The sequence below is a fragment of the Protopterus annectens genome, chromosome 6.part1, assembly GCF_019279795.1.
Source record: "Protopterus annectens isolate FY-2018-M chromosome 6.part1, PAN1.0, whole genome shotgun sequence".
Lineage (NCBI taxonomy): Eukaryota > Metazoa > Chordata > Ceratodontiformes > Protopteridae > Protopterus > Protopterus annectens.
In genome coordinates this window covers 484514710-484541277 of record NC_056738.1, presented here as the reverse complement: position 1 = coordinate 484541277, position 26568 = coordinate 484514710, and the positions used below count along the sequence as shown (strand labels likewise).

Sequence of the window (26568 nt, the reverse complement as noted above, 5' to 3'; positions counted from 1 at the left end):
ACAACTCACCTTCACTTTGATGAACAGAGATTTACCCAGCTGTACAACTCCAGATTATTTTCACTCCTCCTTTCACATCGATCGATTTTAAGACCTGAAACTTAATGCCTGTTTCAGCATTACAGTTTTTTGGTGTGCTTAAACACAGCTTTAGTATTATTCTTTTTCCATATACTATACATATGTTCATAAATTCTATCATTGAATTTTCCAATAGTATTCTCAGAATGTTTCACACTTCTGAGATACAGCAACATAAATAACATACAGTGTCGCAATCTGTTCTTCTTTTTAAGCACCTTATTATAATATCACTTAAAACATAGTCAAACATCCACCAATAGAAAAGAAAGCATGTCAACATTTTTCCATTTATACCCACTATACATTACAATTTCTCTTTCTTTATAACAGCTGTCTTTCAGCCTAACATTTCAGAAATCACTCAATTCCTGCCTTCCCTTAAATCTCACTTCTCATCCTGAACATTAGTCTGCATGTACTGTTCCCACAAATTCCATTTATATAATTTGCTCCTTCCCTTTACTAAAGATCCCTCTTCCAGCTCATTTATCTCTTTACAATATTCAATAATTCTAAAACAGCTGGTTTAGATTTTGATTTTCTAGTAACCGGCTTTTTTGGCAGACAACATAATTAAACTTAATAAGGCCTTACAATGTTTAGGTAATTAAAAGCCCATGTCCCAACTCAAATAATCAATTCCTTAGTTACAGCCATTTGCTCCCCCAATAATTCTGACAGACTACACTAGGGAATTGTTTTAATTTGCCATCTCATTACAATTCCCAAAACATGTTCCCAGTTACCTCTTTCTTCCCCATCAAACTTCCACCAATTCTTATCTACCCCAGGAAAAATTATTTTAAGTCTACTTGGAGTATAAAAATACTTATGCAAACACTTCCAAGAAATATCTTAAATTGCCTGGATTTCGTTGCATACTAGGGAGCCACACATATGTCTTCCCAATGTTCCCTTATAAATTGTTTTTCCAGTCTCTCTTCCCAATATTTTCTAACCTCCTGTGATTCTTATAGTTATTGTGCAACATTTTATATTCTCCACTAATTACCCCCTTTTTAACAGCAGCTTCTGTTAGACATTTAATCCATCAGAGCAAGTCTTTCACTTAGGACTCCCTTGTCTCGTTCGCTTTGCCCGTACTCCGATATCAGTCCCTGCTAGGAAAAGCAGTCTCTAACCTGCAGTCCAAATTTCTTCTTGGCCTCAACCCACTCCATTACCTTTCCCTCTCTAGTTATTTGCTCCTAATACTTTGATTCGTTTACCATTTTCCCGCAAGTTCCAGCACCCACTTGTCTATTTTCTGTTCCCCCTATCTGTAGTCATCCCTACTGGCAAAATCTCCTTTCATTTATGTGTTGGTTTAGTTCATAGAATACTCTGAGCTTTATGAATGTAATATTGTGTATGATGGTTATTCTCTTCCTTTAAGATCTCCATACAAAAACTCACTCTTTCCTTACTTTTTGAGCTCCTTGCCCCATTTCATCATCATCCCTTTACACTTAGATTACAGCATTTTGCTTGTATTATGTACATGAGCCTTAACTGTGTAGCCATAAAATAACCCTTCAAATCAGGTAACGCTAAACCATATTGTTCTATTGGAAGGATCAACTTAGCCCACTTAACTCTTGTCCTCTTACCCTCCCAGGTAAATTCCAACAACTCTTGTTTAATTATCGTCCTCAACTTTTCCTCTGGTTGACAAGATATGCTTGAGTTGTATATAAAACCAAAGGGAATAAACATTTTTACTGCTTGTATCTTAATATCCATACCACAAATATCAGCTTCCAATTTCTCAATTTCTGTATTATCTTTTTAGTCTCTTTCCACATTTAACTGCCATAGCAGGAGCCTTTTTAAGCCATAACCAAAGCCTTTGTAAACCATAACCTTAAATGCGTAATCTTATGTCCCCATAAACATGGGCATTGCTGAACTAAGTCATGAATGGGTACATCATTTATGGCTATAGCTGTGGTTGTACCATCATTAATTTTATAGCCAAAAAGGACTTGAAACTATCTCAAAATGTTCCATAAACTGATGCATAATTTTCTGTTTATCAAGTACAAAATAATATAATCTGCAAATAAAAGTCAACTTTTCTTAATTACTATACCTATTGTGTCCTTGAATTTCTGAGTCTCTTATTTTATTTGCCAATGGCTAAAGAAGAAAGAGGACACTCCTGCCTGGTTCCTGTATTCAACACAACTTACTGTAGATGAATCCCCCCACACACACACACATGCACACACACACACTAATTCTTGCCTCTGTTCCTTCATACATCCTCCTAACTAATCTTATTACTATCAGGGAATGCAAATGATTCCACTGCCCTACTCAAAATCCCAGCTTACTCTGTCAAATGCTCTCTCTTCATCAAGACAACAAAAACAGTTGTATTTTCTTACATTCTGCTTCTCTCTGATTATCATTGTTCTATTAATGTTGTCAAATGTTTGCCTCCCCTCCGCAAAACCACACTGATCTATATCTATCAATTTAGGCAACAACTTTGCCATTCTTTTAGCTAATATAGCCATAAACACTTCATAATCATGATTTAAGATTGAAATGGGTCTACATGAGCTGGGACTGACAGGCCTTTACCCGCTCCTTTTACAAATACTATTAAAATCTTCAAGATATGTACCACTTTCTTCCCTCCTAACTTTGAAACTTCCACAGAAATTCCATTTGTTTCTGAACACTTCCCTGCAGATTGATTATGCACCATTTTTATCTCATCTACTCCAATCTTAATTACTTTTTGAGCCGCCTCTTCCTCCTCTAATCTTGACAGAATTCTTTCATAAATTTTGTGCTCTTTCTTCATTTCCACATTCTTCTGCTTTATACACATTTTCATAACATTTCTGAAATATCTCTAATACCTCAGTAGGATCTCCGGTTATTTTTCTTGTCATAGGTTCCCTGAATTTGGAGATAGGCTCAAGTGAAATGTTTTTGTGCTCTGGAGTTATCAAAAATAGTTGTTTAACAGCAAGCTTCCTAAACTCATGCATATTATCCAAATATTTCCTTATTTTCTGTTTATCATTCTGCAAGTGTTCCTCTTGTTCTGTGAGATTCCCCTTGCTCTGCAATACTTCAACTTTTCTCAGCACCTCTAAATAATTTCTATTATGTCTTAACCATACTTACTCCTCTTTTATTTCTACCCTATTTTAAACCCAATTTTCATTTTATTCCACTCACTAGCTATTCCTTTTGAAGAAATTTCTATCTTCCTTAACAAATGTCAATTAATATCCCCTGTTCATTCCTTAAATGCCTTTCTTTTTAACGGGTAGGTGGGACAGTACCAGTCTTTCATTTTTACTTCATTATCTAGACATTTTATCTTAGTTTTTATTGGTGCATGATCTGAAAAGGTTATTGAATTGTGTAGAAGCTTTCAATTAAATGCACAAGTTCCTGTGAAATATAACTTCTATCCAGTCTGGCCAAGTTAGTGTCCTTGGGGAATAATATTCAAATTCTGACCTACTACTGAATTCATCTTCCATATCAAATATTTTCATAAATTTCTTCACAAATCTACTATCTTTTGTTATATTTCCCCTTCTAGGTCCCCCGGATATATCCTCACTGTTGCAAATAATTTTTCACTCCTTACCTCTATTTCTACTACTTTTTTTTTTTGAGAAAGATCTTCTTGAGAAGCCTCATATTCAGCCAGCTTTTTCTGCATTTCCATCTCTAATTTTTTGCAGTTTTGTTCGATTATCTGAACAGCTAGTTAAAGCTTCTTATATTTTTCCAGCCTTTAGTTATTTGAATTGCTATACTGCTTCGACGACTCATTTAATTACCTCTGAATATATTAAGTTTTTGTCTAAATTACTATAATCCATCTCTTGAACCAAAGCTGAAACTTGAACTACTGCTTTGCTGAAGAGCTGCAGAATCCTTCCCAATATTTTCTCTTCATATTTTCTGGTTGATTTTCTTTCAGGTTTTCCAAATTTCTTTTTTGCTGACATCTAGGCAGAGTACTTACCAGCCAGTAACTGAATTCTGCCCCAAAAAAACAGTTTCAACTATACCCTTTTTCCCCAGTTTCTGCTTTCAACCTGAGAGAGCTGAAGTTAAGTTGTTGATCAGTGTGCAGCCATCTTGGAAGTTCAAAATCATAGTTTTTAGTAATAGAATACGTATATGAATGATTTTATAAAATATGCTGATTCTGTTTGCACATTCCACATTTTGGAAGCCTTAAAGTTAATCAAAATCCTTTAAAATTTATTCTACAGTTTTACAATTCTAATATATAAATTATGGGGACTCCTATGAGTGGAGGTGTCTGCACCACAAAAGTGTTCTCCAGTTACTTATAATACTATTTTGATAGTTTGCATGTCTCTACAGAATGTAAGCCCATTTCAAATTTTAACAGAATTGTCATGCTGCTGGCATCTCTCATATCCCGGTTTAATACTGAGTGCATATTTTGCTTTTTTTTTTTAAACTCATGAGTTGTTTTAGGTATAGTAGAAACAACTGGACTGACCTGTCTTGTGCACTTTAAGTGGCTTAAATTTCCTGAATACAGCACAGTAAACCTAAAGCTGCAAAGGAAGTACAAGTTGGGGGAACCAAACAAGTGGCAGTAGATCACATTAAGTTATTTCCTTGGCTGAACACGACTGCTCCCATAAATGCAACAGTAACTGCTCCTTTCTACTTTTGTGTGTTGATTCAGAAATTCTATAAATAAAGCATGTGGATATTTTGCTATTCCCCACACAAAAAGCAAGAACAGTGTACATCTTGGGGCAGGATCTTCCACTTGCAAGTAAGTTTGAGGATGACAAGGCCAAACCCAACTAGACAAAATATAACAATGGAAACTAAGATGGAAAAGCCCTCCAAAAGTCAAAACAGAGAATAATGAAAATAAAGCTAACACAGTCTTTAAAATGTAAGCGATTCAGCACTGTAGTCAAAGGGCAGGTCTAAACCCAGCCAAGGAAAAACATTCTGACACAGTTTTCAAAAAATAGAACAAAAAGCACAAATATAAATTAAGAATGTTAGCGAAAGTCAGAGAAGAAATTTGAAAATGATTTACAATGGCTACAAGCAATATTGTTTACTTTATTTATTTGCTATTGTTTACTATTAAAGTTGAGTGAAAAAGATCCCCTTCAATGGAGGCCTGGACAGAAAAGCACCATATAAAGTTATAGTAGGAGCACTGCAATCATATTATTTGTGTACTATTTAAAATCAGAGAGGATATGTAAAATGGCTAAAGGACAAAGAGTATTAATTTACATAGGTTAGTTAGAAATATAAAGACTTCAAATGCATAAACTTGAGAAAAAAGTTCATAACAGTTATATAAATTGCAAAAAAAAAAAAAAAAAAAAAATCAAAAACTTTACAGAGAATTATTTTACATCAGTGGACTCGCAAATCAAGTTCAAGCACACTAACAAGACTAAGACAGTTGCTTGTTTTATCAGAATTTATTAAATGTACATCAGACAATATGGATCTTAGAGACAATACATTTTATTAAAACGAATAAAGGTAACCTGTGATCATTTGCCTCAACTGAACTGAGTACAGCAATGGGGAGCTGGAGAAGTTTGGCACGGCGATGCATGACTAAATATGGGGCTGGTGTATGTCAGCCTGAGAAGGTTTTAAGTTCTAAGTAATCCAAATGCCTGCCAGCCACACGACTGATCTTACAGTAGAAGGACCTCCTCCTAACCGATAAAAAAACTAGGAAGAAATGGAATACTGTACAAAATACCACACTTCTTTCAGGTATCAGTCCATCTTGCAAGAATAAATCAGATGAAATTATTGTTTAACAGGCCATGGTAAACAGGAACTAGTGGGGACATTTATATCTACTACAAACAGTGCTTAATGTTTGCAGTATAATCCATTGGGATTTAAAGTAAAATTGTGCTACCTATGATCAAGAGAACGAGCTTGGAGTGGACTTCAAATGGAATTAATCAGACAAACACTAATTAAAAGGAGAGGTACAGGTATATAAGTATATACTATTACCACCAAATAGGTTTCTAAATGGGTGGATGCTGTAAATACAATTAGAAAAAAAAAAAACTCAACAAGAAAGACTGCCAAGTTATTATAGACACAATTTCCCCCACTGTACTTTCCTCCAGATAAGCAAAAGCGACAAATTTAACCGCCTTGGATATGAACAGAGAGTTCATGATGCCTCTCATTCTCAATAAAGGAGAGAAGCAGAGACAAGATGAGATCTCTTAAGAATTTTATTCCACAATGATTAAGGATTCTGGAAAAAAGTGCTTTACCCAATTACTTACAGTTTTGCTGGTCATCATTAGGACTACCTCCCCATTAGTCCTTTCAAATCAATGACTGGCAATTAAATAATCCTAGTGAACTGCCTCAACCATCTAGTCAACAAAGAAGAATTCAGGCTGTAAATCCTTAAAAAGGTCTATACGAATGTGTAGTTAAGTACCTTAAATTTGCTGCTACTACTACTTTTCTTTTGGCTGTTCCCGTTAGGGGTCGCCACAGCAGATCATCTGTTTCAATTTTTCCTGTCCTCTGCATATTGCTCAGTCACACCAACAGCCTGCATGTCCTCTCTCACCACATCCATAAACCTTATCTTAGGCCTTCCTCTTTGTGCTTACTGATTTATTTGTGCTAACAGCGTGGTGGTGTGTCAATAAAATCCAGGTTATATTTCTACAATTTGGATCTTGGTTTCTCCTACTTTTGAGGACTTCCTCTTTACCTCTTACCTGGCAGCTCCATCCTTAGCATCCTTTTCCCAATATACCCATCATCCCTCCTCGGCACGTCCAAACCAATGCAATCTCGCCTCTCTGTCTCCAAACCGTCCAACCTGAACAGACCCTAATATATGGACTCCTAATCCTGTCCATCCTTGTCACACCCAGTGCAAGTCTTAACATCTTTAACTCTGCCACTTCCAGCTCTGACTCCTGCCTTTTTGTCAATGCCACTATCTCCAACCCATACAACATAGCTGGTCTCACTACCCTCTTGTAGACCTTCCCTTTCACTCTTACTGGTACCAGTCTGTCACAAATCACTCCTGACACTCTTCTCCACCCATTCCACCCTGCCTGTACTCTTTTTCACCTCTCTTCCACACTCACCTTACTATGAACCGTTAACCCCAAGTCCTTAAACTCATCCACCTTCGCCAACTCTACTCCCTGCATCCTCACCATTCCTCTATTCTCCCTCTCATTCACAAACATATATTCTGTCTTAGTTCTGCTGATCTTCATTCCTCTTCTCTCTAGAGCATATCTCCACCTCTCCAGGGTCTCCTCAACCGGATCCCTACTCTCACTACAGATCACAATGTCACCTGCAAACATTGTAGTCCATGGGGCCTCCTGTCTGATCTCGTCTGTCAACCTGTCCATCACCATTGCAAATAAGAAAGGGATCAGAGCTGATCCTAGATGTAATCCCACCACCACCTTAAACGGATCTGTCACTCCCACTGCAGACTTCACCACTGTCACGCTGTTACTAAGACAGCAAAACGATTCTGTAGAAGTAAATAACATAATGGATGACAGAGAAAACTATTCTATATAAAATGATTTATATGTCTTAACTGGATTCAAACTGTTAGCCCCTAGAATATAATAAAAGAAAAACAATGGTCAGTATACTGACTAATCCAAAATAATTTAAAAAAAATGAGTTCAAAGTGCCTACTTACTAAAAAAAAAAAAAAAACAAGATGCATGAATTAATCTGCTCTCCTACATTCCAAACATTACTCTGGATATAGAACTACCTTAGCAATGTTGGTATTGGTCATATCACAGGCAACACAGCTATCAATAAATAGTTAAGTGCTGGGTTTTGTCAGGCTACCATCAACTTCAGGCTAATTCAAGGCACACTGAACCCAATAGACAGTGCAATATCTTGAAATCAATGTGTTACCAATACTGTCCATGCTAGTGAAGAAACTATAGGAATCTAGTTTTTTCTGGCTATAAGAATACAGCAATTTTAAATCCTCACACATGAGGAAACCTGAAATTTATTCTTCAAACTACTAAGACTCCCAACAAAGAGTAGTATTTTATAAAAGCAAAACTGCATGGACAATTCTAAAAAATAAAGAGTAAATATTAGGAAAGAGAAGTGCAGCAGACCACCGCTAAAAGCGACTGTTTAATGAATCATAAAATTATAAAAAACAAGCGCTTTCAGGCTCCTTGCCCTTCATCAGATCAGATCTGATCTGATGAAGGGCAGGAGCTCGAAAGCGCTTATCTTCACTAGTTTTTATAATTTTATGGTTCATTAAACAGTCACTTTTTGTGGTGGTCTGCTGCAGTTTTCTTTTCTTGTCATTGTGGACTGTGGTGCTTGGCAGTTAAAGCTTTGATGAGGTCTCTTCAAATTTTTCATTTTAATCCAATATTAAGCTACTGATATGGGGGAAAATAGTCTCACTGTTTGCAGAATTTTTTCTTGGCTTTATATACTTTGCATATATAAGCCTCAACAGAAAAAGTGAAAGCAGAATTTGTTTCAGGAATATATTAACTCACAGCAGGCTGATTGTCTGAGACTAATTAATTACATGAAAATGGAAAGGCCTGGATATTCACCAGATATTGCAATCTTACAGTCTTAATTTATTTCCAGTACATGCTGGATGAAGACATGCACGATAAATGGCATTCTTGACTCTACCCTTTGCGGAGTTACCTCAGCTATGCAACATTCTATAAATAAGAATGTAGAAAGAACCTTTCAGTGGCACTCTAAACTATCATGAGAATCACAAACAGATACAGCTTACCTTATATATTACAATTAATATGACAAAATACACATGGGTATTTGTTTGTTTACTTATTTTCTGGGAAGGCCCAAAGGGGAATTTATAGTGATTAGAGATAATCTCACCATGGCACTACGTGAAGTCTCATAAAATCACCTCTTTTCTCAGGAGTGCCATGGGGACTTTATCCAACTGAAGTACCACAAGGACTTGAGATTAATACTTCACCCAATTTAGGAAAATGTTTTGGTCCTGTGAAACACTACTGAAAAAACAGTCTTAAATGGATATATTAAATAACATGACAAATTACACAGATTAGTAATATGTGGGGTACTGTCTGCAAATCTAAAATTGGGAGTCACAATCAATGGTAATAGACTGGAGGGTCTTCAAATAGTTACAAAATTCTAAACAAAAATATTAGCCAGACATTAAACAATATTTTCAGCAGAGACAAATACAACTTGTCCGGTGCCTTCCCCCACACTTCTATGCTCCAACAGCTTATTTATTTCTTTTAAAGGTAAGAGACAAGCATCTCAGACAATTTGCTCTCTGCAAGGTGATAGTCAAGCTAGGGAGTAAGCCAGATCCTAATCCTGTGGAGGTCCTAAACCTATCCCATTTACACCTTTCCCAGTGAGTATTTGGCAGACTTGCAGATGCTACCGGAATTAAGGAGAGGAAATATGTTCTGACATGTCTACCTCTGCGACTCTGCAGCATTTACATACTAACAGTTGTGTGTGTCTGCCAGGCATCTTCACAAGCAATCGTCCATCCACTGATGTGTAATGTTAATGTGGTAGGTCCAGCTGCCTCCCTCCCTTCAGGATTGGTGTGTTGGCAATGGCCACAAACCCACCCTTCCCCACCTGGCTACCTCCAGTGCTTCTGACACTAGTTAACCATTAATCACCTGGGTCAGTTAGGGCTTCATCCCTCTATGCCACAATGCCAGGAATGCAGAAGGTCTTCACACTAAATTGTTCCAAATTAATCACAATGGCTTTAATAAGCTAAGAAAACCAACTTTACAACACGCAAACAGAGACGCACAAAGTCATGCGCTGGGATTTGGTATGTAACTGCTAAATTGAAGTCTATTTGAAACTTATTAATGAAATACAGCCTCCTTTATGATGACATACAAAACTTGCTATGGGGTCTGTCAACATCTGAATATGCTACATTTTAGAAAGGTGCAGTTTTTTTTTTTTTGGGGGGGGGGTCTTCTCCTGCACAGGAGATAAAAGGAAACAACTTCTACATAAAAAAATGAAGGAAAGTAGTAACATTTACCCAGTATCAAATAAAAGGCTCTGATGTAGTGACAGGTACTTCAATCATATTGTTATGGACTTCTCTGAGGAATACATATCAAGACAAGCTTACCAAAAGAATGGACTGATTCCAAATGCATTTTTAAACAAGAAATGACCACTCTGACATGCAGAGATAATCTGATTTGCTTGCACCCTGACCTGTACTGATGTTAAGACATTAAAAAATTACTTTAATAGAACTTATCTGCAAGGTCTGCATTCTTTCCACGGTTTGCCACAGCCAAGCACTGAGACATTTTGAGGTTTCTAGCAGAAATATTATGGGGAGGTAAAAAAGCTTACTTACCTGCCAGCTCCAGGTTCTGTCATGGCAATGGCTCCAATGCACTTCCCAGCAGTCATAGCAGGGATGTATTTCTCAATCTGGCTTTTACTGCCATAATGTGTAATGTATGGCATGACAATATCAGAATGCAAACTGAAGCCTGGGCCACTGCAATTCACATACATCCTGAAATGCATACAAAACATGTCATTAGAACACTGAACAAAGACATATTTTCTGAAACAAATACAAAACACTTTATGATGTATAAAATAATCAGTTACTTATTGAAAAGCATCTCTCTAATTGCAGTGCATTCAGGCAATGCTTTTGCAGCACATGAAATATACACCCGATTTCTGCAGTGCATTCCACACAACCTTTGACTAGCACACTTGCTATGCAGCCAAGGAAGATCCTAAACACAGATGGAGGTCAACAGAAATAAAATGCAACATTGTGAAACAGTTTAATACTCACTGAAAAAAAACATAGGCACCCAAGGTGATTCCTGACCTCAAAACAGTATGTTGTTAAGTAGGCCATAAACATGTATGACCTGGTTATGTGCAATACTTGCACTATTCCAAAAATTCCTAATACAGCAAAAAATACAGTTGTGCACACTCACCATAAATGTAGATGTTTGAGTGAATTCACTGTTGCAGTCACCACATTTGGGTTATCCCTGCCAGGTTAGCCCTCAGTCTGCCCAAATACCAAAGGCTTAGTATTTCTGCGTCGGATGCCGTCGCTCCAGGACTGATGTCAGGTCGTCAGTAGTATAAAATAAGCCAGCGGACGCCATTGCATCAGTTTTTCTTGCCCTGTCAGGAGCCCTCAAGAGGGAGCTAGGTTATGGTGGAAGAACACCACCAGTAGAAAGTAAATACCAAAAGTTCCTTGTAAGGAGGGGGGGGGGGGGAGACAAGGGGGATGGAGGGAGGGAAACCAGGGCTGCAACAGTGAATACACTCAAACATCTACATTTATGGTAAGTGTACACAACTGTACTATGTTCTTAGTGTTTCACTGTTGCAGTCATCACATTTGAGTTGATTCCCAAAATTGAAGAAAAGGGTGGAGACAGCCAAGACGACTGGGGGCTGGCTAGGATGCCCTACAGGACTGCGGAGGCAAAGCCTGTCCTGGATTTGGAGAAGAGAGGCAGGTGGTAATGCTTGGTGAAGGTATGAACTGATGTCCATGTTGCAGCCTCCAGGATGTCCCTGGTGGGGACCCCTCTGAGGAAAGCTGCAGAAGTGGAGGTTGCTCTGGTAGAATGTGTCCCGACCCCCTTGGGGGGAGGTTTCCTGTGTTGCTTGTAGCAGAAATGGATGGAGTGTGCTATCCATTTGGAAATGGTTTGTTTGGATATGGCTTTGCCCTCTGCTCCTGCAGCAAAGCTGACTAACAATTGAGCAGTCTTTCTAAATTATTTAGTCCTGTCTATATAGAATCTGAGCAGTCTGTGCACATCTACAAAGTGCAGTATCCTTTCCCCCTTGTTTTGTGGGGCAGGGAAAAAAGTGGGCAAATGAATGGATTGGTTGAGAGCCACACTGGACACTACTTTTAGGTTCATAGGTTCATAGGTTCATACTAGGCTATCTGCCCGAGGGCATTTACAAGCCTAGCCCATAGTTTTGTGGCTTACGCCACCCCTTTAGTATGGGGAACTATACCCATTATTTTGCTGTGCCTCTGTTGAGCAGTGACACTGAGGTAATCCCTGGGGTATATCTGCGATCTCCCATCCATTGGTCAAGATTTCTCTTGAACAAGGCCATCGAGGTGCTCTGCCTCACATATACCGGGATTTTATTCCACAGCATAGGGAGTCTTTGGGTGATGAATCTATCCCTCCAGCACATCCTATTAATAGCCGTGTCGAGGTTTAAGTCTCCGCCCTTGTGGCTCTGACGGATCTAGATTTTTGAGGTGAAGCATATTCATCAAATCTGGGTTTGACATGGCCTTGTATGTTAGGCAAAGGTCACCTCTGAGCAAGCGGTAAGCGACTGAATAAAGCTGGAGTTCTTTCAGTCGGGCAGCATAGGACAGATGTTTGAGACCCTTTATCCTTTTGGTGAGGAACTTTTGTGGCCTCTCCAGCTGCTGCAAGTGTCGGGTCAGATACATTCCGAATGGGGCATTGTACTCAATCATTGGTCTGATGAGTGATGAGTATAGGGAGACTATGACCTCCCTTGATCTAGATGAGAATCCCTTCATGATAAGGTGGGCAATGTAGAAGGTCTTCCTAACTACTTTAGCTACATGGGTGTCGAATGACAGACTATCAACCTGGGTCCCCAGGTCCCTGATAACTTCTTCTGTACTCAGTGGATTGCCACCTATTTGGTAGCTAGGGGTAACCTTGTTTTTCCCGAAGGGTATGACTATGCATTTTTTGGCATTTAACTTTAGGCCATGGCTCTGGCACCAGTTATCCGTTTCTGTGAGACCCTTCTGAAGGATATCTGTGTCAGATGTGTTTTCTACTATGGCGCCCAGTTTGCAGTCATCTGCAAACTTTGTCAGCCATAACCCTCCTGTGCCCCAACCCATTGGCATGAAGGATGGGTTAGTCCTGAGGGAGACCCTGTCAGCATGGAAAATGATGAAGGGCTCTACAGCCATTAGTGCTTGTTGCTCGGATACTCTTCTTGCTGAAGTGATGGCCAGAAGCAAGGCTGTCTTCCAGGAGAAAAACTTTCTGCTGGTTCAAAGGGGGGCAGGGTGAGCTTTTCCAACACAAAGTTTAGGTCCCAAGCTGGGATAGGTGCTCTTCTGGGTGGCCTCAAGTTGTTAGGAACTGTTTGATGAGAGGGTGTGAGAAAAGAGGTGTCTCTGTGCTGAAATGAGCAGAGATGATAGAGACATGAATTTTAATAGAAGAAAAGGATAGACCCCCGTGTAGTAGGTCAGCAAGGTAATCCAGGATGAGAGGTAGGGAGGCCTGTGCCGTCCCGGCGCCCTTAGCCTGGATTCAGGTGCAAAACCTTTTCCATTTGTCAGCATACGACTTTCTAGTGCTAGGGTGTCTGGCTTCATGTACAACATCTAGAACTTGTTTGCTGAAATTGGCAGCTTGTGCAGTGGTCAGGGAATTAGCCAGGCTGCCAGACTGAGGGTCTGCAATTGGGAATGCATGAATTCTCCTTCCCTCTGGGTCACGAGTGTTGGGATCTGAGGGAGATGCCATGGTGGCAGAGGTGAGAGGCTGTGCAGCAGTGGGTGCCAGTGCTGGCACGGCCAGTCTGGGGCAATCAGGATTGTCCTCTGTTTTTCCTCCTTTATTTTGAGCAGTACCCATGTAATGAGCAGCAGTGAGGGGAAATGCATAGACCAAGAGATTGACACACTGGAAGGACACAGCATCCACTTTCCAGGCCTTGCAGTGAGGCTCCCTGGTGCAAACTTGCTGAGCTGATGGTTGGAGTGGGAAGCAGAGAGGTCGACCTTCGCGGTGCCCCATTTCTGAGTTACAAGGGTGAAGGTTCCTTGGTCTAGCTGCCACTCATGTGGGTCCAGAAGATTTCTGCTTAAGTTGTCTGCCAGACAGTTTAGTGAGCCCGGCAAGAATTGTCCAACAGGTGTAGTTGCATGGCTGAGGCCGTGTGCCAAAGGGTCATGGCAAGCCTGCATAGAGGGCACAAATGAGTCCCTCCCGGCTTGTTGATATACCACATCACAGTGGTGTTGTCTGTTTTGATCAGTAGAGCCCTCGGGGAGAGTAGGGGTCTGAAAGCTGTCAGTGCGTGTTGGACAGCTAACATCTCTTTCTCGTTGATGTGCAGATGTATTTGATGTGGGCTCTATTGGCCCTGTATGCACCTGCCATCCAGGTGTGCACCCCAGGCATAGTCTGATGCGTCTGTGGTGAGGGTCTGGGCGTCGTGGTGTGGTGAGAAGGGTAATCCCTTGTTGTGGTAGCATGCTGCTGCCTACCAAAGAAAATATTTCCTTAAACAAGGTATCATTGGTATAGGTTTTTCCAGGTCTTGAGAGTGTTGACACCAAAGGCTTTTTAGGTACCACTGTACCTTCCTTATATGCAGTCTGGCATATGGAATGAGTAGAATGCAAGAAACCATGAACCCCAGAGCTTGCAGGATTTTCCTTGTGGATAACTAAGGTCTGGTGGCTAGTTGAGAGAAATAGGCTGTCAGGTAGGTTTTCTTTTCTGGTGTAAGGAATGCCATCTGGGATGCCGTGTCCAGGCTTGCTCCCAGGAATATATATTTTTTGGGTGGGTACTAGTTTGGATTGCTTTTCATTGATAGTATACCCTAGGGAGGTCAGTAGGTCCTTTACAAAGGCCAGGTGCTTGAGCAGATTTTGTCTGCCTGGATTAGGCAGTCGTCCACGTATGGGTAAATCTGAATATTTCTTTGCCTGCAAAATGCAATGGCAGAGCCATACATTTTGTAAAAACTCTGGGAGCAGTGGATAAGCCAAAGGGAAGTGCAGAAAACTGAAAGTGCAGTGATCCTGCCCTGAAACGTAGATATTTCCTGCATGATTCCCTGAATAGGATGTGTAAGTAGGCCTCTTTTAGGTCTAGGGTGGCTAACCAAGCATCCTTTGAGAGCACAGGTAGTAGTTGCTGGAATGTGAGCATTTTGAATTTTGGTATCACCAGAAAGGTGTTTAGAATGGATAGCTCGAGGATGGGGCAACAGGTGCCCTCTTTTCTGGGTAAAAAGAAGAGTCTGGAGTAGAAACCTTGGCCTACCTGTTCTGCAGGAACATACATGCTCTATCGCCCTCATAGAGAACAGGGAAAGGACTTACTTTTTAGCCTCTGCCCATTGATTTGGGGGAAGATCTGGGAACCCTTTTGGGGTTGGTAGAGTGTGGAAATAAAATCTGTATCCCTGGGACACTATATGTTGAGGACCCAGCGGTCGTTGGTAAAGGTACCCAGGTGCTTGTGTGGAGGGAGAGTTTTCCTCCTAGGGGCAAGTGCTGGTGGGCAGAGGGACGGGGTGGAAGTGGAAAGTCATTGTGAGTTCTTACCATGAGGGGGTGGCTTAGCATTGCCTGGTTTTGAAGAGGAGGAATGCCATTGCTTAGATCTCTGCACTCACTGAGGCTGCTGTCTGGGGGGGCCTGCTTCCCCGGGGTCTGGGCTGAGCTGATCTGGAGGGGGCAGGAAAGGACCAGTGCTTGGAGGGGCAATGCCTACTGAACCTGGGTGGCTGGACTTGCAGAAAGTCCTTAACTGTCTGCATAGATTTAGCTTTTTCTTCCATCTTTTTTTAAGACCTGCTCAGCCTTGGTGCCAAATAAGTTATCTTTGTTCAAGGGTGCGTCCAATAATTTGGATTTGACGTGGTCTGGCAAGGGCTGTTCCTTAAGCCAAGGATGCCTTCTAAGGACAGAACCAGTGACTGCTGTCCTGCAAGATGCTTCTAGGGCATCAAAACCACATTGTAAGATGTGCTTAGTTACTTGACTTGCAGAATGCATTAACTCTTGTAACTCTATTTTCTGCACAAGCAGGAAAAGATTATATTTTTTTGTTTGAGGAGTTCCACGGTATGTTGCTGAAATTTTAGCATATGGAACTGACAATTTAGTGCTCTAATAGCAAGAGTAGCAGAGGTGTATACTTTTTTACCCCATCTGTCTAATGCTTGGGAATCCCTATCTGAGGGGGTGGGATTCTTAGCAGAAGTTGCTTTAATTCCTTTAGGCCCTTGAGAAATAACCTTAGGTCAGCAGCAGGATTTCTGAAAAGAAATTTAAGAGAGTCAAGGACTCTATAGTACCTGTCAGGTTTCCTGGGAGCAGGAGGGAGGGTGGATGTCAGAAGTCAAGTTAGATTCCATAAAAACATCATCCACAACATCCAGGACAGGAGGAATGAATAAGCCAGAGGTCTGTGCTGTGGAAGATCTAAGAATTCCCAGAGTCGCTTTTTAGACTGAGGGTAGTCCTGCTATTTCCATTGGAAATGTTCCCTTAAAGTATGTAGGGTTTCCCCAAAGGAAAAGTCCTCCGGTGGGGAGGCTGAAGGAATGGTAGTTTTCAAAAGAATGGTAGATGCGAAAGAATGGTATGAGTCGAGAATAGACAGTGCGAAGTACTTCCTCGGAAGCCATTGCCTGCTCAGCAGCTCCGGACCCATCCAAGGTAGAGACATCCGCAGGATCCTTAGTCGATGAAAAGTCTCACAGAATACCGGACTCCGAAAGGGTCTTGGTAGCATCCCGCGAATCCACAGAAGCGGGCATCAGAGGCTGGGAAAGCGCCTCACTGAGGACTGGAAAACTGACGACTAGCTTAATGGAAGTGTCTTTGGTAGGTTTGGACCTGTGCGATCTTGTCTCGGTCTTTATCCTTACGTTTTTTTTGGAAGATCTGCTGTCAGATGGCTTACCGAAGCCATATCGGAATTAGAGGACTGAGAGCGAAAAAATCTAGCTACAATAAGGACCCAATGACGTATAGTTCTGGCATTGAACAAAGCACAAAAGTGACAGTGGGGGATGTTGTGGTCTGGGCCTAAGCAAGTGACGCAGTAAGAATGAAAGTTTCGGTGTGGTATTTGCTTTCCACAGGTGAGACAATTATTAACCTTTTCTGACATCGGTTAGAGCAAGAAAAAAGGATCCCCAACGGGGTACTTAGCTTCAGAAGACTTCAATTTCAATTTGGAAAACAAAAACTCAGGTAGCGTCCAACCGGCACTCATGCAAACTGCTTCTGCTTCGGGCTCCTCGGCAAGAAAGGCTGATGTAATGGCATTGGCTGCCTTATTTATACTACTGACGACTTGACATCAGTCCTGGAGCGATGGCAACCAACACAGAAATACTAAGCCTCTGGTATTCGGGCTGACTGAGCTCTGGCAGGGATAACCCAAATGTGATGGCTGCAACAGTGAAACACGAAGAACATCTTAGAGTTTTTCCCAGTACGGGCTACCCTTCCTCCACAGAAACTGTACTATGTGGAACTGTACATACTGCACTACTATCATCTTTGCAAAGATTATTTCTATTCACCCAATTCTATACTGCCAGCAAAGACTTGATTAAAATTGTGAAATCTCTTATGTTTTAAACTCCAGAAAACAACAACCTTCTAGTTGGAAGGCATCTCACTATTCTGGAGAAGTTCTCCACTGGCACAGAAGGACTTTCTACACGGTCAGTTTTTCCTCCCATTGGAGAGGGCACAGCAGGTCATAGCATTAACATCCTTTGTTGAGTATGCATCACATGGCCCTGTTTCAGGCTTTGTTGCATCTTCTGTGCTTCACTGTGGGAGGGGGAAACTGATCTTCATTACGTCAGTAGTACACCAGAGTGTGCAAGTCTTGCAGTGCACTGTGACATGTCCGTGGCTTCATAGACACCAAGCACTCACAGACCTTCTGTCAAACCTTTTTCACCAAGCCTTGGAGTGATGAATAACCTCCACCAATGACACTGTGGATTTTCTCTTTCTGCAGCCATTGCCATTACACAGCCTGATTTTATGTGGTTTGTTTGCAGGCTGTGGTGAGGGGACTCAATCTAGGCACTGTGAACTTGGTGAAGAAGGTGGGGAGGGGCTTGCATCATTCTATCATAGCTCAAAGGAGTGCTCCTGGCCCAAAAGGTATTTTAGAAAAAGATGCTCCTGAGTCCTTTCCTCCTACAGTTGGATAACTAGCCTGCTGTGTTGTATTTAAATAAGTAAAGGAGCATAAGGGCATACCTCATGTGCAGAGAAGTGATGCTCATCTGTTAAAGGCCATATACAAGGACACCCTTCTCTCAGTGATTCATAATTTCATGGAAGTGAATTACTTGGAGGGCACTAAGCAAGGCCTTTAGCTCCTTCTGGAGATCCAGACATATTTATTTTATTTATTTATTTAACATTTGTTGACCGGGAAAGTCAGACTAGGTTTCACAGAGCCTGTTTTCAGAGGAGGCCTGGAGAGAGACACTCCAGACGCATGTCTTTAGAATGTTGGAGGAAACCCACGCGAACACAAGGAGAACATGCAAACTCCACACAGAAGGCACCCCAGCCGAGAATCGAACCAGAGAACCTCTTGCTGTAAGGCAATAATGTTAACCGCTGCACCACTGCGCCGCCCTGAGACACAATCTTGTCAGTGTCTTCCAAAAGTGATGGAAATTCAAAATATTTCTTCAGCTTAGTACAGCAGGGAGGTTCTAGTTTAGTTCAGCGATCAGGTGATCGAACACTGTTAGGTCGAACACTAAGTGTCGAACCAGCAAAATAGCGAACGGCCGGAAAGAAATCGCTTGGCAGACCGTCCGGGTTGAGCAGTTTCCTCCACTGTAGTGCAATGTTGGAGTTGGTATATTTAAGTAGGGGTGTGGGGGGCACAGCCCCCCACATGGAGGGTGTGGGGGTCCAAGCCCCCCACTTTAATTTTTTTTGGAAAAAGCGATTTTTTTCCGGGGGGGGGGGATATCGCTGTTCTGGTTGTTTTGAGTATTTGAGATTTAGCAGTCGACATAACAATGTTTAATCTCATCGTTCTTTGTTATAATATAGACCCCAGCAGGGAGGCTACTTGTGGATACAGTTTCTCGTCCATAGCACATATGCTTTCACAAAGTTTCCAGGGATTCCACTCCATCTTAAAATATAGAGAAGGCCAAAAACCCATTCTCATCACCTTTGGGCAGCTGATAAGGGTGTGACTAAGTGTTGAGGGCAGTAGTTGTGCAGAAATACTTCTTACCTCTTGTGACGACCGTGCCCTGGCCCAGCAATCAAGGAGACTCGATCCTCACCACTAATACCAGGGAGGTAGTCTCCTAGAAGAGAGGAAAGGATAACTAACACACACAGTAAAGTACAATTTCCCTTAAGTGCACACAGAGATCACAGTCAGTCTGGGGCTGGTTGCTCCCTTCTCACCAGGTCCCCAATAAGACTCCCCACTGGCACAAATATAGGGTCCAGGTCTCAGCCTAGCTGGGCAAGCTAAAACCTCCAGTACCCTCTCTGTCCAACCAGCGCTTCATGTCCCTGCCCAAGTAGCTGACAACACACACACATTGAAATAAGTATTTATACAACTTCACAGACACTCCTAAGAAAGGCTGACACAGATTCTCCAGCTGTGCCCCTTTACCCAGACCTTACAGTAGTAATCCCTCCCACCACCCAGACCTTACAGTAGTAATCCCTCCCACCACCCAGCTAATAATATCAGCTACTAAAAGGCCCTTAAAAGGGTGTCCAATTATTACTGTGCAATATTATTATCCAATGGTAATGTGACTATTCAGTCTAGGCTTATTGAAAGGGCTTAGACAGTAAACTCTATAAATATATAATGTACTCTTGAAGCATAATTTATCTCTACATAAACCAGCCACAGGTAGAAGGTTTAAAAAATATTTAATAATTAAAACACAAGACAAAACTACTACACCACAGAGATATCTAAGAGTTCAGAGATCACACAGAAACTTAAAATAATACAGTAGGACAGGTCTGACTTCAAAGAAAAATACCTAATTAATCTTTAGGTTTAACTATTCCTACAAGAAATCACAGTGCTAAAACTTACATGTGAGCATAAGCAGAGTGCTAAGTTAGATATCCAAGATCAACATGCCCCAAGTCTCTCACTGAACAATAGTTTTTTAAACACTAACCAACAGCTCTGCTGAGGCCCTCCCAAATTACATCATTTTGACACTTATCTTTTCCAAGCATTCATACTGCATCATCGTGACACCTGGTCCGAGTCATCAGGCCACAAACTGCATTATTCAGCAATCTAACACCTGCTCAGAAACTAACATGTATACGCAAAAAAGAAACCAGAGAAATACAAGCACCATCCACATCTAAATTCTGGTCATAAACTTTAGCCTTAAAACGATGGGCATGAAACCTTTATGCAGAGTCACTGGAGCTGAATTCGTAACATGAAGGGGTCACAACATGCTTAGTAGAGTGCAATGTTGTCACATTTTGCAGTTCCACATTTCACAGTATTCTTTTACACTCAAGAAAACATGCCTGCATTTTACATTTATTTACAAATGCCAGAATTATATATCAAATTCTATTTGAATAGGCTGGCAGCCTTTGCCCATCTCTCCCCAATCATCACACCCCCCCGGGTAACTCAAACAAGTTTTTCAAGTGCCTCTTGAGAAACATCGCTTGAGAGTGTCCGGTCTATCTAGGTGTACCTCACTCCATTCCCTGTCTTGAGAGCCCATCTGCATTGGCATTGCTACTCCCACTGTGGTGCTGCATTGATATATCATATGCTTGCAACCCCAGACTCCATCTTAGCAACTTGGCATTTTGCTGACTGGCTCTGTTTAACCATGTTAGAAGGTTGTGATCTGTCAGTGAATTTTCTTCCATACAGATAAGGATGAAGTTTTTGTAGTGCCCACACTATGGCTAGGCATTCCTTTTCTACTGCTGCATTGCATTCCTCCCTGGGTTGGAGCCTACGACCACGATAAACCACTGGGTGCTCTTCTCTCCCTGAAGAAATCTGGCTAAGTACAGCCCCTACCCCATAGTTTAAAGCATCCACCTGCACAACAAAGTCTTTGCTGTAGTCTGGACTGGCTAACACAGGGGGGGGGGTCCTCCCAAAGCTTCCTTAAGCTTCTGAAATGCCTGCTCACATGCTGGGGTCCACAATACCTTATCTGGCCTATTCTTCCTTGTCAGGTCTATAAGGGGAGCAGCTATGGTACTATAATTGGGAACAAACTTTCTGTAGTACCCTGCTGTCCCTAAGAATGCCCTCACCTGCTTTTTGGCAACAGGTGCAGGTCATGCCTGAATGGCTTCCACTTTGGCAGGTTCTGGCCTTATCTTACCACTCCCCACTCTATGTCCTAGGTAGGAGACCTCTGCCATACCAACCTGATATTTGCTCGGCTTAATGGTCAACCCTGCCCTCTGTAGTCTGCCCAGCACTTCCCTGACATGCTGAAGGTGCTCTTTCCAGGAATGGCTGCAGATAGCAATATCATCCATGAAAGCAAAGGCAAAGGCAAAGGCAAACCCTCCTGCTAAGATATGATCTACCAGCCTCTGGAAAGTCGCTGGGGCATTCTTCATCCCAAAGGGCATCTTTGTGAACTCATACAAGCCAAAAGGAGTCAGAAAGGTGGACTTCTCGCTAACACTGGGAGTCAAGGGCACCGGCCAGTAACCCTTGGTAAGATCAATGGTTGTAAGATACTTAGCCCCAGCCAGCTGCTCTAGGGCCTCATCTGTCCTTGGCATGAGGTAAGCATCCGACTCTGTGTGACTGTTTAATTTCCTGTGATCCACACAGAACCTGGTGCTGCCATCCTCCTTTGACACCAGTACCACTGGCGAGGCCCAGGGACTGCTGGACTCTTGAATCACCCCTAGTTCCAACATTTCCTGTACCTCTTCCCTCAAAGTCTGTTTGACTCTCTCAGGCACCCTATAAGGGGGCCTGCCTGATAGGCCTTTGGGGTCCTGTATCCACCTGGTGCTGCACCAGGTGGGTGCTCCCTGGTTTCCCGGTGAATATGCCCCCAAACTCCTGCAACACTGCTCGGATTTCTCGAACCTGGGTAGGAGAGACCTGCTGGGACATTGCTACCCCTTCCACCGAGGTGTCAGCCCGAGCTTCACTGAGGAGGTCACAAGATCTCTCTGACTCCTCCTGCAATCCACTGTAAATGCTCAGCACAAGGGCCTCCCTATCATGGTAAGGTTTCATCATGTTAACATGGTAGTATTTGTGCCCCTGCCGTCTGCCTAGCACTTCCACCATGTAGTTAACACCACTTACCTTTCTTACCACCTTGTAGGGTCCCTCCCAAGTTGCCTGCAACTTGTTGTGTCTGATAGGAATGAGAACCATCACCTGCTACCCTACAGCATACTCTCTAGCTCGAGTATTCCTGTCATACCACACCTTTTTTTGTTGTTGGGCTTCTGCCAGGTTCTCCTGGGCCAGACCCATGAGTTCCCTGAGCCTTGTCCTGAGGTTCAGGACATATGCCACAACGGACTCCTTGTGAGACTCACACGCACCTTCCCACTCATCTCGAATTAAATCTAGAGGTCCCCTCACCCTATGCCCATACAGCAACTCAAAGGTTGAAAAACCTGTAGATTCCTAGGGAAGCTCTCTGTAAGCAAACAGATGGGGCAAATATTTGTCCCACTCCCTCTTAAACTGATCTGCAAATGCCCATAGCATAGACCTGACTGTAGAGTTTAACCTCTCAACAAGACCATTAGTCTGGGGATGGTAGGGGGTGGTCTTCATGTGCTTCACCCCACAGGACTTCCACAGATAAGTCAGCAGGTCTGACATAAAATTGGCACCTCTGTCAGACAGTATTTCCTTTGGGAAACCTACCCTGCTGAAAATCTCTAGCAAAGCATTCGCCACCTTTTCGTCCTCAATGGAGGACAAAGCCACTGCCTCAGGGTATCATGTAGCATAATCTACAAATCACTAGGGTATACGTTTTCCCTGTGGAACTTGGGGTACTCAGAGGACCCACAATATCCATAGCTACCCTCTGAAATGGCTCCTCAATCACAGGCAAAGGCATCAACGGAGCTCTCACCTGGTCTCCTGCCTTGCCTACCTTTTGGCACTGCTCACAGGTTCTGCAGTACCCTGTTACATATCTGGAAATTCCAGGCCAATAGAAGTTTTGCATAATACGCCTCTTTGTACGTTTTATGCCCATATAACCTGCAAAGAGAATATCATGGGCTATGGCTAGAAGCGCCATACAGTAAGCTCTAGGCACTACCACCTGCTGTACTCTCTCACCTTCTAGCCCTCCCTCAGGGGTCCACTCTCTGTGCAGTAACCCTTTGTTCCAGTATACAGATTCCCCCTTCCCTTGAGAATCAGGTGCCTCCCTAGCTACCTGCCTCAGGCCTTGCAATGTAGGGTCTGAGAGCTGAGCCTGTCTCAGCTCTCTCCTTGTAACCCTTCCCAGCTCCCCTTCCACAGGAAGTCTGACATCCGCTGACAGCGGTGCCTCTGTCAGCCTGGGTACTACTACTCACCTCTACCTTTGCAGTTACCCTGTCCAAGGGAACATCAGTACCGACAAGCAGCTGTAGCTCCTGACTCACTGGAGCCGAATTTTAACATGAAAGGGTTACAACATGCTTCACTGGGCCAGTAGAGTGCAATGCTGTCACATATTTTGCAGTTCCACATTTCGCAGTATTATTTCACACTCAAGAAAACATGCCTGTATTTTACATTTATTTACAAATGCCAGAATTATATATCAAATTCTATTTGACTAGGCTGGCAGCCTTCGCCCATCTCTCCCCAATCGTCACATCTCTGAGCAACAATGTCCCCTCACAACTAGGGGAATAGCCAGCTCCACCTCAAGACACAGATTTCTGATGCAGATCCTCTTGCTCTACCAAGCCTGCCAGAAAAGGGGGTATCTGAGATAACTCAGGCTGCTAATAAGCCTTTAATATGGCTGGTGTGTACTTCCAGGTGGATAAGGCAGCCACTGACACATTCGTCTAGTGAGTCTATATGTGATCATGTAACCACCAGAGGCATTTATGTACCTGCACGGCCTGGGTATTTAGTGAGTCTATATGCGATCATGTACCCACCAGAGGCATCTATGTATCTGCACGGCCTGGGTCTTAGTTACTCCATGGTCAAGGTGGAGGTGTCAACTATTTTTACACAACATGACCTTGTGGAAGGTACAACTGTGATGTAGCACCAGCTTGTCAGGCATTTCTGTTCTTCACTGAGCAACCCATCCCCAGTGGTACTGGAGGTTTAAAGTACACATATCTGCTTGTTCATTTCAACATGTTACCTTAATAGTGTTGAATGTTCTTGCTTTTAGTGGCCACAACATCTGCATGTCACATCTTGGAGCTTCACACCTGTTGCATGTAGATAACTGCATCTTATTTTCAAAACTGCAAGATGTTGTTCAGGGAGAGCCCATACTGCTGATGAAGCCTGGTTTCAGAGGGTCCCTGAAATAATCCCTTAATTTCTTTACTGCAGCATAAATCAGGAGGGAGAGTGGGGCATTCACATTCTGGATGTACGTCAGCTTAAGATTTGCTTGAGAAGGGGTAATGACTTTAGGAATACAAATCAGTTCTTCAGCTTCTTTACTCCTGGGAACAGAAAGACTTGTGACTTACAAGCAAACATTTCCCAGGTTGATTAACTGATATTTTTTCCATCACATTATGAAATTTGTGTTGGCAAGGGGATAGTCTAACCCCACTTCACCTGAGGAGAAGATACCACCAGTGCTTGCTTAAAGAATGTCTACTGCAGATATTTGCTCTGTGAGTGCTTGATCCTCAGTACACAACTTTACTTAGCATTATTGCTTTAACCATAACATTGGAGCAGGGCCATTTTTGGGAAGTCTATTATCCAGGAATTTGTCACCTAAATTATGTCTTTGATTACGTTCCCAAATTACTGACTCTCTGGTGGAACTATGTTGAATTCAACCCAGGCAAGGACCCATCAAAATTGTCCTTATAGTTAAATATCTTCTTCTGCCAGTTAATTTCATGGAGATTCCTACTTCATGACTAAGGACTATACACCAACCACGGATATGCAAATGAGCAGTCCTCCATAAGTAACATTCAATTTCCCCCATAAATTAGGCATATGTGTGCACTTTTGCATTACTTACTTAATAATGAAGTATCTAATCTAGATTATTTCTTTACATGCAGATGAATGCTCAATAAAGGTCAAACTGGTAAGCTCATGGGACGAACTTGCTTATGTACTTGCCACAGGAATCTATAGATGCTTATGTAACTGAGCTAAAAACTGAACTAAAGAGTGTAGCATCATGACATAGAAGGATAAAGCCCGGACTATTATGCAAATTATACAAGTTCAAGCAGCAGCCCAAGTGTTGGAGGATCCTGGAAGCAGGGGGTGGGAGTGATGGGATGATGCCAGATCACCCACCCTGAAGGGAGAGAATGATGGCTGTAGTCAATGCCTGCATATTAAGGAAAATGGGTTTGGCTAACTGAACTGATGATGGTAGCTCTCATTAGTACGTGTGAAGGAACTAGTAAACAACATAGGGAAGACACTGTGGGATAAACCATAATGTGAGTGCTCATGTCAGATGTAGTGGGATTTGGGCTTAGACAAAATGCCCTCATTGCCTGCACTGGCAGAAGCTGGTGAGGGCACAGGGTAGGTCCATGTCTGCCAGAATGATGGCACCCTCTGGTTGGCTTTCACCCTTGTGCTGGACACTTACAGTAATGAGTTTGAGACAGACAGACTGCTACCAAAAAAAAATGGAAAAATCAATTGGGGGGAGAACAGTGCCAAAGACTATCATTTTGGTGAATTGTACACTTCATTGATCAAAGATAAAATTGCCAGTAGCATTAAAATGACAGCACATGAAAGAAGTCTTTTACTTTAAGTTAAAGCCTTGTGTGCTACATGAAATTACAGGCATAAGAAGAGAAAACACGCAGTGTTGTTGTTGTTTGTCTTTTCCTGGGGGTCGCCACAGCGGAACTCCCGTCCGCTAATGACTGGCAGTAGATTTTTACGAAACCCGAGGTGCCAGCTCGACGCCCGACCTTCAAAAAAGGCACGCCCATTTACGTATGCATGTCTTTCGAACACTACCCAACCGCGGGGAGGACATGCAGACTCCACACAGAAGGCACTCCCGAGCCAAGCCGAGAATCGAACGGGAGAACCTCTTGCTGTGAGGTAAGTGTGTTTAATTAAAATTGCAGGCTACGTGGAGGAAATATCCATTTTGCATGAGAATGTAAGAAAATGTATCTGTTGTGCAAAACATGAAAATCATTAAAAGTAAAATGAGGAAAAATGAAAAGCTTGTGGTTATTGGAGAAACGCATTCATAGGACAATACTTTGCATAGGGAGCAGAGAAAAGAGTTGTTGGTCTGAGAAATGTCTTAATTGCATACTGACTTTACACTTCATACTGGAGTAGAATAGAATACTTTGTCTGAATCTACATTTAAAGCGCTGATGCTGCAAGACACCATGTATAA

The 26568-nt window shown here is 42.2% G+C and overlaps 1 protein-coding gene across 2 annotated transcripts in view; it reads right to left on the bottom strand.

Annotated features, from left to right (window-relative positions):
* Nucleotides 1-26568, bottom strand: part of ACADL (acyl-CoA dehydrogenase long chain) — a 603582-nt gene that overhangs the window by 438151 nt on the left and 138863 nt on the right. For both annotated transcript variants that reach the window (XM_044075941.1, XM_044075942.1), the window contains exon 4: nucleotides 10532-10696. In XM_044075941.1, coding sequence (XP_043931876.1) covers nucleotides 10532-10696 — 165 coding nt within the window. The remainder of the gene's footprint in view (nucleotides 1-10531; nucleotides 10697-26568) is intronic.